This window comes from Typopeltis vanoorti, chromosome 9 (genome assembly GCF_054136105.1).
Source record: "Typopeltis vanoorti isolate ZY-2024b chromosome 9, IOZ_Tvanoo_1.0, whole genome shotgun sequence".
Lineage (NCBI taxonomy): Eukaryota > Metazoa > Arthropoda > Arachnida > Uropygi > Thelyphonidae > Typopeltis > Typopeltis vanoorti.
The window spans coordinates 99,317,076-99,336,230 of record NC_143557.1 but is presented as its reverse complement, the minus strand read 5'-3'; the positions used below and the strand labels follow the sequence as shown (position 1 = coordinate 99,336,230).

Genomic DNA, 19,155 nt, shown 5'->3' with positions numbered 1-19,155 from the left:
GATTGAGAATTGAAAATAAATTTGCTTGAGAAATATTTACAGCTATTAGTGCCTGCGGTGTTTTAAGAGTATAGCATGGCTGAGAGATGCGTGGAAACTGATTAAATAGGAAGTTCTATTATATTTAATTAAGTGAAGGAACTTTGTGACTCAGAAACTGTGAAAGTATATGTGAAAGTTTGGAAGATTGAACTAATGTGAATGACCTGACCTAATGTTTAACTTGATTATATTGTTTTAATTAGAAATAGAATTCATGTATGTGTTGTATAGCTTATATTAAATGTTTTATTTTGTTAATCTAATTGTAGTGTTTGCCTGAATTCCCTTTTATTGCACCGTTCATAAAAATTCGAATCTTGCGGGAACCTCAAGTGGAAAACAAATACTTCGGCCAGAATAAATGAGGAGACTGCTAACTAACTAAGAACTGATCCTGCTATTTTATATAGACTAATCTAAAGATAGGGTGGCGCAGTATAATAGAAATTTCCCTACCCTTGGATTGGTGATCAATTTACATTTAGTTGTTTTATTGACAAAAGTGACTTATAACAAGATGGCGGATTCGAACATGAAAAAGAGAACGTCACGACATTAACATTCAGAGATATACGCTTGTAATTTGGTTGAAAATATCTAGGTTAAAGTTATTTTAGCATCGACTTTGAGAAAAGACCGGGGAAGGATATTTTCAGAAGGAAAACACCCGCCCGTTTTATTGGGAACACATTCTGTTATATCAGTAGAAAAGGCATTGTCAGTTAGTAAATGTTCATAGACATCAAATCGTGCATTTCGAACTGAGGGAAACGTGTCGTAATATTCTGAAGTTCACCAAGAAATCTTCAGAAAACGTGGCACTTCGTGTCCTGTCAAAAAAGGTGTTTCCTAGGTCTACCATACAAACTACGCTAATTCCTACTCGGAGATGGAAGTTTTTTCCTGCTAGAAATTCGAATTTTAATTTCCACAAATTCGGCTTAGACGGTTAAATTTTCTCAAATTAAATAGTATTTAATTTGTCAACTTCACTCAGAATTCTGCCTAAATAGTGAAATGTTTTACTTGTTCTATTGGTTCTCCATTCAGGATGCAATTCATGTTTTCAATAGTTGTGCTTTTCATGGCCTTTGTCTTTTTATTGGTGATTTTTATACAAAATATATTACAGCAGTTATTCAGTTTAGTTACTGAATCTTGTAGACTAACATTAGAGTTATTCAGAAGTATAACATCATCTGCATAAAGTAAAGAGCTAAGATTAACATCTCCAATTTTGATATCAGTTTTAATATAGTTTTCATTCATAATGCGATCCATATAGATAATGAATAACTGGAGATAATGTGCACCCTTGTTTCACATCTGATTTTATTTCAAACCATCTTTCTGCACCTTCCTCAATTCTATGTGCTGAATTAAAACTCGAATGGAAACTATGTATTGCTTGATATAATGTTCCATCTACACCATATAACGGGAGCGTTTTGAAGAGCTTTCCTCTTAGCACCTTGTCATATGCCTTTCCCAGGTCTACAAAACCTAAATAGAGATCCTTGTTATATTCCCAAGATTTCTCAACTATTTTTCTTTTAAAAAAATCTGATCCCGATAACCTTTATTTGGCCTAAATGCAGTTTGTCCTTTTGCAGTCTTCTCTTACGCAATTCTTCTTAACGTTTTCTCGAGTATACCGGAATGGAATACATTTTACCAGAAACACTTGGCTTACCTCAAGATTCATGTAAAGAAAGGTATGCAAAGCTATTTTTAACTCCCTGTAACACTCCGTCGTAACACGAATCAATATACCATTAAGTCCCTACAGACTTATTAACATCAAGTTCATTCAATTCCTCCTCCATCATTAAACCTGATATCAAATCATCCATCTCCTTCTTTCCCGCTGCATTCAAGTTCCGCATGATGTCACATTCACAAGAATGAAATACCTTTAAGAATTGCTCGCTAAATACCTCAACTATATCCTCTACATTGATTATCGTCCGTTTTCACCGACGAATGTAATCCTTCCATAATCATTCGTTTTTCTACTGGCCACGAATTGAAAAACTTCCAGAATTTTCTTTTTAGTATCATTAGCTGAATTCTGCTCATTCTGCATTTTTTTACTCTTACGAAGTTCATGCTTGCTCTTTGCATTCCTCATGCAAATATAATGACTCTTATTACAATAAGCTTTTTTTAACAAAATATTTATTATAATTATAATTAATTAATATTAAACTTTTAAGACGGGATTAATCGATTAATCGAGGTTTTCATAATTAACTTTCAATTAATTACAATTGCTTAAAAACATAATGAAAAAAAATTGGATTTTCATTAACAATATTCTTATTTTAAAGAATCTCCAGAAGTTCTCTGAACACAGTTTGAATATCACTGTGCTGTGGTTTTCAACAAGGTTTGAATGACGTTCATTTAAAGCTCTCGATTGGTATACAAGTTAAACAATGATTTAAAGAAATAAAAAAAAAATCATTAACTTGCCTTCAAACCTAGAATTGATCTGTTCTGATATGTGTATCCCACTTGGTGAGAAGATGCAAGATTTGGATATCTTTTCTCTATACGTTTCATGAATTCAATTATCTGAAAAACATTTTTAAATAATGAAAATTTAATTTTCAATAATACAGTAAATAAATACAATAATAATCCATTATAAATCTATCTCATATCTTTTAATCACTAGTATAATTCAAATTAAATTTATTAAATTTTTTTTTATTGTTCAAGATTTTTTTTTTAATTTTAAAGAACATTTTGACAATGACGTTTTGTTCTTGACACACAACTGAATATAGCGAAAAATTAACCTTATGATGGTACGTTTATTATTATTATTATTGTTGTTGTTGTTATTTTGAGAGGGTGTTGTGTAGGCATGCGAACGGCTGCACGGTAGTATCGCTACTCCCGTTTTTTTATAGTTTTAAATTGGTTTTAACTGCTGTTTTTAATTTAAAAGTGTCATAAAGTAATTCTACTTGTCACACTGAAGACAGTGATATATAATTCACCGAAATCGGCCAAGTAGAATCATAATTTTGAGTGCTGAAAATTGAACAGAGTTCACCGCAGTCACCAACGAGCAAAGAACAAAGGACGTCGCCAACTTCGTTACTCACGAGAAAAAAGGTGAGTCATGAAGTGCAACAAGTGTTTGAAGGATTTATCGTCCGACTGAAATTATATAACTTGTAGGAAATATCTTAGGAATCTTCACTTTACATGTTCCGGAATTTAATAAACAACCTGGCAACGTAAAGCCAATGCAAAACGAGAGGAATGGAAGTGCCTATACTGCAGGGAGAACAAAGATTGAGACGATGAACTGAACAGACAAAAAAAAAATACATCTGGGTCTTATAATTTGAATTCCGGAAATATATTACTAGAAAAAAGGTTTAGAGAATATAAAAGCCAGTTTAGTAGATCTTGTCAAAGAACTCTTTGATAAACAGAACGAACAAATAATAAAAAAAAAATAGCGAATATGAGGATTTTGTTAAATATTATAATTCAACAGTCCAATAAGTTTTGCAAACTTTTGATGAAAGACACATCCGAACTCCCTCCAAAACTTAATTCCTAAAACTACAACAGGAATTTTTAAATTAAACAACAACGTAAAGAAGATCTTGTCATAAACGGTCTTCCTGAAACTGAATCCACAGAAAATCTCAGAGATGTTGTTTTAAAGTTAGGCCATGCAGTTCACATCCCCCTACAGTATAATGACATTCAGACCGTAAATCAGAATCCCAGGAAGAACAAGAAACAAGGCTTGCCACGACCCGCACTAGTCAAACTTCGTCTGAAAAGCAAGTCCACAGGAGATAATCGCATCAGCTCCAGCAGACTGAAAAGACCAGTTGTCAAGGACTTAAAACGCATCGCAAAACAACATACCAATCTTTCTATCTGAGTATTTAAAACCATTCAAGCAGAATCTGTTTTACCAAGCTAAAAAAAGCAAAAACAGGAAAAATTATCAATTTTTGTGGATCAGATACGGCAAGATATTCTTGAGAAAGTCACAAACATCAAAGTCGATACAAATAAAAATCTAAGAGGTCATAGATAGGCTGCCAGAGTGAAACAAAAGACTCCTCATTAGTTCAAAAAGAAGACCTTAACATAGAAAAATTGACTGTGAACCAACAGAAAGATGTAATAACCCCAGAATACACCAGCAACTGTACTTTTGACTCACTCGATGCATGGAAACAAGACATAGTACGAAGGAGATGACTCTTCATCCTATATATTAACAACACAAGCATCCGAAAACATTGGTTATTGTTCAGGCTTATCTGAGGAATTACATCGGTGTTATTGATATATTAGTCCTAAGAAAAGTATTCATAACTGATGACGAAGCGACTGCTTTCCAAATCCCAGGCTTCCAACAACATAGATCATGCCGCCGAACATAAAGAGGGGTGGAATATTAATATTTATCAAAAATAAATTAATAGAAAAAGAAGCCGTTTATCAGTTTGCGCATGCTGAAATCCTTTGCATCAAAATCATTAATACCACCAATCGACAGCATCCCTAAATGCTATTTACAGGCCACCAAACTTAAACGTCATAAAATTCTCGCATGAACTCAATTGATGGCTTTCACGCAAAGAAATATGCTCAACCGAATGCGTAATGATAATCGCCGACATAAGCATAAATATTGCAAACGAAATCCAGAACAACACTGTACAATACCTAGTCACGTTATCCATGTATAATCTATTACCAACAATAACATCATGTACTAGAGAAGAAATATTCGAAATACTAACACTGCTTCCTGCCTAGATCACATAAACGTCCTAGCACCACCAAACAGTTACACTGCATCAGTCATCTCATTACTTCACCTGCACACTAAGACAATATCCATGCAATGCCCCACAGATGAAAAGCAATACAAAACAATAATAGATGAAGAAATAGTCAGCCACATAATAAGAAAAATCGACTGAAAACCCACAATGTTACCAGATTCAACAGATACCATTTCAATGACATCAAACTCACACTGGAGGAAATCTATACGAAAGCTGCAAAGATAGTCAGCAAACGTTCAAATGCAAGCCAAAATCCTTGGATAACGCAAAACATAATCCTAGATATACACAGAAAGGGCATACTATGGAAACTATTAAAGCGATATCCAAATAATGCAGCTTTAAAAACCGAATATAGTTAACATGAAATCGCTTTACAAAGTAAATACGAAATGCAAAAAAACTACTACAGAAACAAATTAACCTGCGCAGAAAATAATAGGAAACAAACCTGGCAGCTGATCAACGAGATGCCAGATTGTTTCTGCACCTTCGAATAAAGCCATCGATATTGATGTTGGCATTTAATATTCTCCTACATAACTGAGTCTACCGGATTTACATTTGAATGCTTTAAAGACCAGAGTTTATTTACTGAAAGAAAATTGCTTTAGATGTCAACTTTAAGTCAAATATTTATTCTCACATGAAATTTGTGTATAGTAATAAAACAATCGAGAAAACTTACCTCATAATATTCGCGATACTCTTCAAAGAAAAGTTCCTCTTCATCATGTACAGCGGATAAGAATTCAGGTTCGCTGAAAACGCCAAACTAGATATAATATACTCGTTTTTCCCCTTTATGATCCTATATTATTATTATTATTATTATTATTATTATTATTATTATTATTATTATTATTATTATTATTTTATTCACATAAATGATACAAAGTCAAAACAAGATATCATTTGAACAATAATTTGACTGGTGATGCAGAACAATTCAGATTCCACCCAAAAATCTAAGCATAGTCTGTCAGTTAGCGTCGTCAAATATCGACTTTCCAAGTAATGCTGTTTTTTGTAGATTATATGGGGTCACTTAGTTGATATTTAATTTGCTGTTAACAGTTGGATAGTTTCTTTGAAATTGCACCAATTGCACCTACTAGAATGACTTTGGTGTGCTTAAGCCACAGCCAGAGAATTTCGATTCCTAGATCTCGATATTTAGTAATTTTTTCCAATTCTTTATTGTCAATGTTATCACTGGGTACTGCGATATCGATACTCCAAACCTGTCGATGTTCGATAATTGTGATGTCAGGTCTATTGTGTTCCAAATGCCGATCAGTTTGTATTCGAAAGTCCCAGAGAATTTTTGCTGTTTCGTTTTCTAATACAGTCTCTATTTTATGCTGCCACCAATTATCATAAGTAGGAAAGCCATATTTTTTGCATACATGCCAATGAATTATTATGGCCACTTGATCATGGCGATATTTATGGTCAGTTTGAACTATTTTTCTGCAGGCACTGATATTAGATGTTCTATAGTCTCATCTTTCTGATCGCATAATTCGCATTTCTCTCTTATTATTGATGTTCAAAATTTTTGCTTTCATTGCATTAGTTTGTAATGCCTGTTCTTGAGCTGATAGAATAAATCTTCTGTTTCTTTTTTAATGTATCCGTGTTGTACCATTGCCCTGTCTTGTTCACGTCAATTTTGTCCTCAGTATCTCGAAGAAATTGGCCCTGCAAGGGTTTATTTTTCCAGCGCACATATCGGTTATTTTGTTGTTCCTTTTTGTAGTCGGGTTGTTTGCTTTTAGAAGGCCCTCTTGTGTAATTGCTTGAAACATTGGCTCAGGGCTATTGTCGATGTAACTTTTTAAACTAATATCTTCTTCTTCCACAGTCTGTCTCACTTGCAGCAGATCACTTCCACCTACACCCCTTGTATGTACAACCGATCAACATCACTTATTATTATTATTATTATTATTATTATTATTATTATTATTATTATTATTATTATTATTATTATTATTATTATTATATCCATAACTAATGATGAAGCGACTGCTTTCCAAATTCCAAGCTTCCAACAACATAGATCACATGCGGCCAAACAAAAAGAGGGGGTGGAATATTAATATTTATCAAACAAAAATTAATATCAAACGAAACGGCCTATCAGTTTGAGCATGCTGAAACCCTTTGCCTCGAAATCACTAATACCACCAATAGACAGCATCCCATAATACCAAATGCCATTTACAGGCCACCAAACCTAAACATGATAAAATTCTTGCATGAACTCAATTGCTGGCTTTCAAGCCAAGAAATATGCTCAACAGAATACCTAATGATAATTGGCGGCATAAACATAAATATTGCAAACGAAAACCAGAACAACACTGTACAATACCTAGACACGCTATCCATGTATAATCTAATACCAACAATGACATCATGTACTAGAGAAGAAATATTCGGAAATACTATCACTGCCTCCTGTCTAGATCATATAAATGTCCGAGCACCACCAAACAGTTGCACTGCATCAGTCATAAAGTCAAAGTAGCAGGACCATTACTTCACCGCTCTGAACCTGCACACTAAGACAATATCCATGCAATGTTCTACAGAAAAAAAGCGACAGAAAACAATAATTGACGAAGAAATAGTCAACCACGAAATAGGAAAAACAGACTGGGAACACCTGGCATCAGATTCAGCAGATATCTTATACAACAACATTAAACTCACACTGGAGGAAATATATAAGAAAGCTACAAAGAAAGTCAGAATTCGTTCAAAAACAACACAGAATCGTTGGATAACACAAAACTTAATCGTAGAAATACACAGAAAGGACACTTTATGGAAAGAATTAAAGCGATATCCAAATAACACAGCTTTAAAAACTGAATACAAGATAACAAGGAATCGCCTTACAACACAAATCAGAAATGCAAAAAGAAGTTAAAGAAGTTACTACAGAGACAAACTAACCTATGCACAAAACAACATGAAACAAACCTGGCATCTGATCAATGAGATGCTAGATTTTGTTTCCAACACCACCGCCTCCGAAACCATAAAACACAGCTTCACGAAAGAAGCAAAACCTATCCATAAACTAGCAAATGACTTTAACCAATACTTTGCAGACTCCATCCAAGAACTGCACAGAAATATTCCCCCAATCACAAAACGAGACCCTCCACTTGGACCACAATTAAAACATATATTATGGTTCCCAACCATAAAAGAAGCAGAACTTCTCTCTGCAATACATCAAATCAAAACAAACAAAGACCCAGGAATTGATGGTATAAGACCTAAAGATATAAAGCAACATGCAACTAGTTTAAGTCCTATCCTACTAAAATTAATAAATAAAATATTTAAAACAGGACAGATACCAAGTATGCTAAAGACCGCAATAATCACACCCATATGCAAACATGGAAAAAGAAATTTAATCAGCAATTACAGACCCATAGCAACATTACCAATTATCAATCAAATTATGGAGCGGATCATACTGAAGGAACTCACAGCATACAGAGACCTTTCATATTATCCCCCAAACACAATATGGTTTTCAGAAAAATAAGGGAACAACATCTCTCTTGGAAGACTTCGCAGACGTAATTAATACCGCCTTAGACAAAAACAAAATTGCCATGGTAGTCTTTATTGATCTAACTAAAGCATTCGATACCCTCACACATCAAACCTTGTTAGAAAAGCTGAGGCATGCTGGAATAGACAGGCCTCTGCACAGGTGGTTTACAAACTACCTCCAAAATAGAAAGCATATCACACGTATTGGATCAAACCGAAGCAGAGAGCTACCAGTAACCTCTGGAGTGACACAGGGAGCTGTACTCTCCCCAACTCTAGTCAACATTTACACGCACGATATTAATCAGTTACCACTCAAAGGTAAGATATTCCAGTATGCAGACGATACAGCGATAACATCCATCCATAATAACGCAAGCATAGCCCAAACAAATATGTAACATGACATAAATCTGATCATAGACTGGCTCACGAAAAACTCCATACACCTAAACTCAGAAAAGACAAAATTAATGATATTGAGAAATCCATTGACTCGACCAGTTGATAACAAATATATAACCATCCAACATCCACTTTCCGACATAAAAAACACACAGAACAGCAAAACCACTACAATCACTCAGGTTGAAACAATACGATACCTTGGAATTTACTTCGATGCAGATATGAACTGGAATAGCCACAGCTTCTTCGCTAGAGAGCAGATACGCTAACCACTCGGTCAACCAGGCAAGCAATATAATTATATCACATACAAATATAATAATCACTACGGAAAGACCCCCTCGAAGCGTCTACATTGACGGAATGCCAAATGAACTACCTTTTTATGAAAAAAACCTTAAAATCTACAGCAGCCTTAAAGGAGCCCTAAGGAGACACTACGGATGAGTAATGCCTTCCCTTAGAACACCATACAGGCTTAATGAAATGCAACAATGCAGTATTAGTTCAGGCTTTTCACTTCAGTAACATATCGTGGCATTTTTAATAATAGCTCGCCAGCGTGCATGTTTGCGCGTTTCTAGATCCAACAGCAATTAAACCAATAAACAACAAATAAAAAGCTTCGAAGATAAAAGCTGAGACCTTACATTTCAATTGGGAGTAGTAGAGAGAAAAAATACATTTATTACAAATACAGAATTCGAAGGCATTAAAATAAACAAATAAATAAACGTTTTACCGCAAAATTTGCAAAACAAAATTGTATTTAACTAATGTATTTGTATGTGTATTATAGCATATTATTATTGTTAGTGTATAAAAGACTGTAATATGGAATTGTATTCAACTGCAAATGTAAATTTATAATTACAGTTTCTATACTTACTTATTGTAAAGAATCTACAAAATTATCATTATTAATTTCATGACATTATGTGTTGTAAAATATATGTTATAAATACATAATATATAAGAAATATCTAATCAAGTTTAGCACGGAAGTTGTAAAGTAGAATTTCACCTTCTATTTCATTGTTCATACACACAACGGAGATTCATATGCTTTATGATAATAATGTATGCAGATATGTACATATGCATATAATGCAAATAGTAGGTAAGAATAAAATAGTAGGAAGTGGTGTTTACTTTCATGCAGCCACTCAACCAAAAGGAAGACCATCTTACGTCACAGCAGGTTCCCAAAGTTAGTCGATGTGTGGTACAATCAAGTAGAATTTTCACTTGCGAAAACCTGTTTTTTAAGCTTCCACTTAAGAAAACCAACCGTAGAGTTATTTTAAAAATAATGTATAGTCTTGAATTACGTATCATGAGTCTTGTTTCTCGTGCATTCCTCGAAGGATACCTCCGAAATCACTGATGGCCTTGATCCAGCTCTCGTTGACTTTAAAGGGTGGAGATTGGATGGCCATCAATCTTTAAGAAGTTTTGAATAATATTTATACAATGACGATAGATAGTTCTTATAGTTTACTTTAGGAATCATTTGGCATTTGAAAGGGAAATTTACTTCTCATTCCTATGATGGTCCATTTCGGAAAGAATGAATGTTTAGAATATAATCATTTTGTGTAAGTACAATTGTTGATCGCATAACAATTCTCTGTGCTTCAGATATGTAGAAATCATAAAAATACTAAACTTTTCTGCCAATTTTACTCTTTCATTTCTAGATGAGATGAAGAAAACAAAATAAACGCATAAATTACGATTGCTTTTCAGACTTCTTTCGATGCATTTGAAGATGAAACTTTTCCTGTATTCACGCATATTTTTTTTACAAATGGGATAGAAATGCGTTTGATTAAAAATGATAATGCGTATTATTTAAAAAACTTACAGAACTACTCCTACCTTTCGACATCTTCTAAAATGACTTCGTAGGGAATCTTTTTTAATTTTAATTGCTTCTCCGTACTGACAGCTGCGATGGCTGATAAACGAATCATGATCTCCTTATTAATTTCTGGATCACTCCAGAAGTCAAGCTACGATAAAGAAAACTAATTTATTCAGTTATATTTGTTATTTCTGGAATAAATTTTGTAATATATTACTAATTGTAGATTCACACTGTTTCATTAATAATAGTTCAGGTATGAGCGAGTTCAGGGGAAATGGGAGAAGACGCCAAGTTATCTTTTCATCACTTCATTATGGCCTCCATTAAAAAGATGGAGGCCATAATGAAAATCGTCTACCGCATAATAATAATTCAAATTCTAGAGATGGCAGGTTGTTGTTACCTATAATACACCATACTACGGATAAGCAGAAAGTAGAAAAGAAAGAAATTACTTCGTAAGATTGGATTAATAAGCCTGAAGATACATAAGAGCCGATACTGTTCCAAAATACAGTAGTGGAGACAATGCAAGAGGAGTAAAAATTATTCTAGAAGGTGTAGTGATATTTGGCTGTGTCCTAGCAGAATTAAAAGAGAGGAGAGGGAAAGGTAATTGTAATTACTACTATTTCGATGAATGGTGACCAAAAAACTATCTTTAGAAAATGCATGCAAGAGATATCGAACATCTGTATGGTATAAAGTCTCGAGAGACCTTACGACTGACTCTGACTGTTCTCTTTTCTTATGTTCTCTTAAATAAAGGACCATACGTCCTTTATTTAAGAGGTCAGTCCTTTATTTCACTGCTATGTCCTTTAGATTTTTTTTCTAAAATGGCCATTTTGTCCTTTATTTTTGAACTGAAATAGTAAATTGAATATTGGCGTGCAGCACACGGTCAATAAAACGGTCATGAAACTATCATTTCACCGGCACTCTCTAGCGGCGTGGTATATATATATGGCTGCGTCGATGATGTGCGTGTGTATATGTTGTAAAGTTATTTCACCAGTGAAAAGACGAAGAATGGCGAATAAAAAGAAAAAAAAAAGACGAGTCCTGCCAACGTGGATGAGTGGAAAATTTTAAATATTTCACAGATAAATATGTATATTTTAACAACAATTTAAATATCACTGAATTTTGCTTATGTCTCTCCGGATTTAATGCCCCCCGAACGAGTATTTTCATTAGTGAAGAATATGTGGATCAGTGAAAAAAAAAAAATTAAAAATCGAAACATTGAAAGCATGCATTTATACCAAATGCAACTTTCGCATAATTGTATATAGTTTTAAGAAATTTTAAAACACAAACCTGATTTATTAAAAAAAAAAAGTTCATTCTTGTGAAAAATATCAAAATTAATTTTTAAGTAATAATATGATTGTTTAAAATATGTATGCTTATATCTTATAATAAATGTTATAAAGCTTTTTTAATTTCAGTGAAACAAATAAACGCAATCTGTTTTTTATTATGAAATTGTGGATTTTAAAACGAGGATGATGAATAGGACAGTGTATTATAGTGGTGTTGGCATCCTTTTTCCTGCATAAAGTTATTCTCATTCTACAAAGAAGGAAAACACCGCCCACCCCTCCACTTCAAGCTACTCTGTATTACCTTTGGTCTTACTTCCTTCTGATGGAGACTTGAACATTTTAATTTTAATTGTAAAAAGGAAGAATTTCTACAAATGAATGCATTTTAATAACGGAATTTACGAAAGAGTAATTTAATGACAAGAATTAAAATTGAACTACAGCGCAAGGTGCAATATTTCTGAGAACACCATAATCAGATGATATCACCACGTCTTGGACGTAAATCCAGAATTCAGTTGAAATATATGGAAGTTTCTTGGAAGAAATTGAAATTAGGAAATAAATAAAAAAATTAATAGCTAAAATAAATATTGGCACTTCAATTTTGCTAACGTAAGCTAGTGTTATCTAAACACTTCAACAACAAATACAAACATAAAGACTGAAAACTCAAACCTAAGAGTGCCTATAATGTAATTGGAAGAACAACAGCGTCCGGTGTGCTGTGCTACCCATTGAAAATGGGCTAATTCGATTGTGTGATAACAGGAATCTTTATGTAAGCTTTTGTCGATAGAATAAAATAGAATAAAGATAGGATATACGCAATGTACATCATTTCATTCGGAAGTTGAATATTTTTTCCTGTCTGGAAATGTTTTTTTTTTTTTTCATTTGGCATAGAGGCAGATCAGCCCAAGTGCCTAAGAAAAAAATACAGACAGTAGATGGCACTCTGTTTTGATGAAGGATTAAGTAGCGTCGAGAATGGATTGTGTGGGGGAGCGCTCCTTCTAATATTTATACACAGAAATATCATACTCACACATTTAACACTACCAAATCAGATTTTTTTATATTAAGTATCATTAGGTCATAAATATCATGTTAATGTTATTTGTTATGTTATGTTAATATTGAATACTAAGATTTACAGTTTATTACAAAAGTAGGTTTACAATATCTCTTATGCTAATATAAATATGTTATATGTTGTTTAAATATCTTCTTATTGTGCTATCTTTTATCGAAGATCAGCGACCATCTTGGCGAACAAACTGCGCTCTTGTGGTAATCTGAGCAGTTGTGCACTGCTCTTTCCTGTCCACGTCTTGATGTTGTCAAACCATGATATTCTTTTTCTTCCTCTAGTTCCTTTGCCATCAATTCTTCCTACCAAAATAGTTTGAAGAAGTTGGTATTTGCTGTTTCTCATGATGTGGCCAAGATATGATGTTTTTCGTTTTTTGATTATTTGTACAAGATCTTTAGCTTTGCCAATGGATTTTAAAACATCTTCATTGATAATTATCAGTTGGACAGAAACTATTATAATTTTTTCTGTCCATGATATCTTTAGCATTCTTCTGTATAGCCACATCTCAAAGGCTTCGATTTTCTTGATGGTTGTCGCCTTCAATGTCCATGTTTTAACTCCATGGAGCAGAATAGGTCACACGTAGCATTTCAGCATTCGGCATCTGACTTCCATGTTTAAATATAGTTTTCTAAAATTTAAAGCGTTCTCTAAAATTTTGATTTAAGTAAATAAATTTAATTAAAATTAGAACACAACTTTAAATTTTTTCAAAACATTTTAATAAAACTAAGAATAATATGTAAACACCATCTTAGTTACAAGATGAAATTCAAATATGTATATTAATATCCTTATCGAAAGAAGAGAGAGAGCGGGATACTGAAAAAAAAGTCCTTTTCAGGACTTCCAGGGTAACAAATGGCAATGCTGTAGCCAATGAAGTTTTAACTGAGGCTCGGCTATTGCCGTTATCCAGCCATGACTAGAGCTTTTTAGCTCAATAATACTCCATCCACACAGATTTTCTTCATTCCGATGACGGGATAAAGAGTCAAGGACTCAGTCCATCGCCCAGTTCTTTTAAGAGCTTAAGAAAGAAGTTCAAGAATCAATCGACTGTGAGATGCGGTGATTGATTCATTCAATCCAATACCCTTGGAGGGTAATGGATGGCAATGCTGTAGCCAATGAAGTCCTAACTGAGGCTCGGCTATTGCCGTTACCAAATAATTTGGTATGTATATATATATACAGGGTGTTCGGGATAAATTTGACAGTTTCGTAAGGAAAAAGAAAATCTTCTTTGTATCTATTAAATTTAATGAATTGACAAAAAAACATTACAGGCAGAGTTAATTACAATACTATCAACAAGATTTACTCAAAATAACCACCATTAGCATCGATCACAGCTTCAATTCTGCTTCGGAACCTCGAACAAGCTGATGCTACAGTCTCCCTGGGAAGGGCCGCAAAAACTGTTTTAATTTTATCCATTAACTGGGCTTTTGTATTACTGGAAGTGCGATTGGTGTCTTTTTCAACTGCGCCCCATACAAAATAATCCATGGGGTTAAGGTCTGGGGAGTTTGGAGGCCAAACATTTGGACTGGTGAAGTCGTAGAAATTTTCAGACAACCATTTTTGACTTTTCCCAGAGGTGTGGCAAGGGGCCGAATCCTGCTGCCATACATACGGCCTACCATTGGCTACTCTTGTTATCCAGGGCTTGACTACAGTTAGCAACTCCACGAACAAAGCCCGAATTCCAATGCCAGGGTTCTTCAACACCTGTTCCTGCAGATTTGCGAGGAATTCTGCTGTACGAACGCAATCAGATCGTCTGCTAGGGATCTTTCTTCTTGCTACATCCTCGTAGTCACCATTGCAAGTCTCTAGTTCATGCCTGATTGTTTTTACTGTATTCAGGGAGCATTGGGCAGCAGTCGTAATATCCTTATTTTGATGGCGGGCACGAATCATCATGATACAAGTTATTCTCTTCCATGATTCAGGTGGGTTCCAGCTATCCATCCTTTCTGACATCTTGTATATGAATGAAGAAGGGTCCAAACTTTTAAATGAAGAGAAGTGTGTGTTAATACATGTAACTTACGGAAAAATATAATTAATTATAAATATTTCAAATTTATCCCGAACACCCTGTATATATATATATATATATATATATATATATATATATATACAGTATATATATATATATATATAAAAATAAATATTGATTCATTCATTTCAATACCCTTGGAGGGTAAGAGATGGCAATGCTGTAGCCAATGAAGTCCTAACTGAGGCTCGGCTATTGCTGTTACCCTCCTGACATGATCAGAGCTTTAATTGCTCAATAACACCTTATCCCTACACTGTCCTCTACATATAACGGAAGAAGTTCAAAAAGGGGTTGAATAGGTTATGAGACGAAAACCCTGGGAGGGTAATGGAGGGCAATGCTGTAGCCAATGAAATTCTAACTGAGGCTCGGCTATTGATGTTACCCTCGTGCCATGATCAGAGCTTTAATAGCTCAATAACACCCTATCCCTACACTGACCTCTACAGATAACGGGGAAGATGAAAAGCATTCTTGCTTCGCACCTCTAAGCCAGTCCTTATAAGGATAAGGACGTAAGAAGTTGGCCAGAAGAGAATCGACCGTGAAATGCGGTGATTAATACGATTGGAGGGTAATGGATGGCAATGCTGTAGCCAATGAAGTTCTAACTGAGGCTCGGATATTGCTGTTACCTTCTTGCCATGATCAGAGCTTTAATAGCCCAATAACACCATATCCCTACACTGTCCTCTACAGATAACGAGGAAGATGAAAAGCATTCTTGCTTCGCCCCTTTAAGCCAGTCATTATAAGGAATTATACGGAAGAAGAGTTTTGGTATCTCCGTGTGGTTGCCGGGTCGTACTAAATGGACGCTGAGTTTCGAGAGTTTGAGTTTTGCCCTCTAAAGGTTTTTTTCCTTGATGGAGCAATTTGAGTCTTCGAGGAGGGTGTTCTCCGGCACGGCCCTTTGAGGAGCTTTGTTGGTAGATGCCTTTCCCTGGAATATGAGCGGTTCTGCTCTGTGGTGGGGTAACCCGTCACTGAGTGGAGCCAACGCTGAGTTGGGCGGTCTTTCGGCCACTATGGAGAGGTCTAGGGATCGCCCTAATTTTTAGAGTTGGTTTTACTTAAATATAACCAATGCAAATCCAAGCATGTCGTAAGAGGCGACTAAATGGACGCTGAGTTTTGATAGTTCGCTCTCTCTCAGGTTTCTTCCAGAAAATTTCGCTCCCGGTAAGGGGGGGGGGGCTTAGATTTCGGGAGGTTTGCGTGGGAGTGCATATTTTCAGTCTCATGGGAGGGTGTACTCCGGCACGGCCCGCTGAGGGGCTTTTTCGGTGGATGCTTTTCCCTTTAATATGAGCGGTTCTGCTCGGTGGTGGGAGGGGGTGCCCCATCACCGAGTGGAGCCAACGCTGAGTTGGACAGTCTTTCGAGATCGTCCTAATTTTTAGAGTTGGCTTTACTTAATAAAAGCTCCACTGCATGCCGTGCATTTCTACGTGGCGACTAAAATGGGTACCCAGGGAGGGTAATGGATGTAGCCAATGAAGTTGTAACTGAGGCTCGGCTATTTCTGTTACCCTCCTGGAATGATCAGAGCTCATAGCTCATTAACACGCTATCCTTACATTGTCCTCTACAGATAACGGGGAATATGAAAAGCATTCTTGCTTCGCCCATCTAGACAAAAAAAAAAAAACAACGGAAGCAGTTATATTTGCAAAGCTAATATGTTTTTATATTTTTATTTTTGTTGTTGTAGTGGAGTGCAAACTGAAATGGGAATATTTACCCTTGCATCATGTTGTAGTATTTGAAGTACTCGTAAGTCTCGAGAATTCCTTGGGATAACCTTTATTAATTTGCTTCTGAAAACAAACACATTTATAAGTATTTGATTCCTCATTAGTTTGGTTAATGTTAATTTTCTTAATAATAATACCGAAAAATCAATGAATTACAATATATGATCAGGTTATTATAGTAGAATAAAATTGAGTCCGAATATAATTTTGTATTAAGCTTATAAAATTTATCAATTATAAAGTTTTATATATTGCATTTAACATTTCTAGATTAACTGATTTTAAATAACCAAACTTCTAATTATTCGAATTTAATGGTTTGCTTATTTTTACTGATTTTAATTTTATAAAGAAAGAATCATTACTAACAGAAATAAATAATTTCTAATGCGAATAAATATTGCTCTGTGGGTCATTATTTGAACTCTTTTAAATTACATTCGGGTGTCAATGTATTACAATGGTACTTTAAATAATAATTTTCTTGAAGGAAGTATATCTTACCTGCCTTTCTCCTCCTCCTCCTTCTCATTTGCAGTGAGCTGGATGATTGAGAATAAGAATACGATGGCTTTCATTATTTCTTCTAATTTATTCAAATCCTTAGCAGAGTTATATAAATCGAAATAAGCAATTATTTTTAATAACTACTGATTGTTGTTTGTTTTAGAAACTTAAAAATAAAACTAGTCCACTATTAAACTGGAGACATTGTATTTTATTGGAAAAAGATGAATTTATATTAAGATTTGTAATATTTAAATTCAACCGTTAAAGAAAACCGGAGAATGAGTAGAATAATATTGTAAGAAGACTTTGTTTCTTACGCTTTTACAGCTTTTGCTATGACATAGATTAATCGGATCAAATATCCTGGTAAATTAGAACGAGAGAGGTAAAATGGACTAAGAGTTAGGTTCTGGTTTTCAATCTTCACAAAATCTAAATACATGCATTACATTCTTTAACATTGTGGGTAAAAATTAATTATATGTTACTGGACTTTTCATCATTAACATATATACACACACATTCACACACTCACACAAAACGTGTATATATAGTTAAAGAAACATAATTCGCAACACGTACCTGTTGAAATTATTTTCCCAGAGAAATATTTCTTTCGATATTTCAATCGATATATTCTGAAGACAAACATCACACAGAAACATTGAAAAGCACTACAGTGCGGTTTTTAGTTATTCTCGGACAGAACATAAAGCGACACCACTAGATGCATTACAAAGTTCATCTGATAGCATCGAATAAAATCTTAAATTCCAAGAAATGGCTTCGGTTATCACATGATTTATAAAGATATACACTAAGGTAGTATTATTTCTAAAAAGTTCCTATCAATTGAAAAAAAAGTTTTTTCAGTTACTTAAATATATATAATTATTATTTCATAATCACATTTAACACAATTATTAAATATTAATTATTAATAGATATATTAATAAATAATTATAGTAATTATATTATTCTAATAATGACCGCCTCCGTAGCGCAATTGAAAGAACGACGGTACGTTGCGCCCTTCGATTGGAAAAGGCCTAAGTTCGATTCTCGTCATGACAGGAGGAATCTTTATATGGACGTTTTCAATTGAAGGTGAGTTAGCCGATCTCATACGGATGTAGCAGAGTTTTTTTCTTCCCGAATCTCGGGTTTTTCCCGCATACAGACAAATCAGCCCTTCAGCACACAAGCAATTTACAAACAAAAAAAATTAGTGGTAGTGGTGGGCAATAGATGGTGCTGAAGTGATGGTGACGATGGAAGTGGTAGAGACGAAGTGTTGTAGCATAGGTGCCCTCCCTCGATGAGTCTTTGGACTCCTTGGAGGTGTCATGAAATAATAATAATAGGAATAATATATATATATATATATATACCATAATAAAGATTGCAATTCAGTTACCTTGTTGTTCTTATTTTGAAGTAATTTGCATTTATAGAAATTAGCAATCTTGTAATGAAGACTTAAATATAAAGAGCTAATAAGCTTCATTTCGGCAACAAAAACATTATTTAAATTAAGGGGATATTAAATCCCACATTGTTTTAAAACCGAATAAGAAACTCAAAGATTGGAATCAGAGAGTTTCTTGCCGAATATAGTATAGTAAACTATAAAGTATCGGCGAT

The 19,155-nt window shown here is 34.3% G+C and overlaps 1 protein-coding gene across 2 annotated transcripts in view; it reads right to left on the bottom strand.

The window, feature by feature from the left end:
• The window catches only part of LOC150103293 (carboxypeptidase B-like), a 42,504-nt gene extending 24,275 nt beyond the window's left edge, over nucleotides 1–18,229 (bottom strand). The window contains exons 1-6 of one of the 2 annotated variants that reach the window (XM_090397585.1): nucleotides 18,094–18,229; nucleotides 17,506–17,603; nucleotides 16,989–17,064; nucleotides 10,755–10,888; nucleotides 5,569–5,641; nucleotides 2,518–2,619 (exon numbers count right to left, since the gene is read on the bottom strand). In XM_090397585.1, the coding sequence (XP_090253711.1) occupies nucleotides 2,518–2,619; nucleotides 5,569–5,641; nucleotides 10,755–10,888; nucleotides 16,989–17,064; nucleotides 17,506–17,579 (459 nt within the window). In that variant the 5' untranslated portion in view covers nucleotides 17,580–17,603; nucleotides 18,094–18,229. The remainder of the gene's footprint in view (nucleotides 1–2,517; nucleotides 2,620–5,568; nucleotides 5,642–10,754; nucleotides 10,889–16,988; nucleotides 17,065–17,505; nucleotides 17,604–18,093) is intronic. The other variant, XM_090397586.1, reaches the window with a different exon arrangement.
• Between the last annotated feature and the right edge of the window lie 926 nt (nucleotides 18,230–19,155).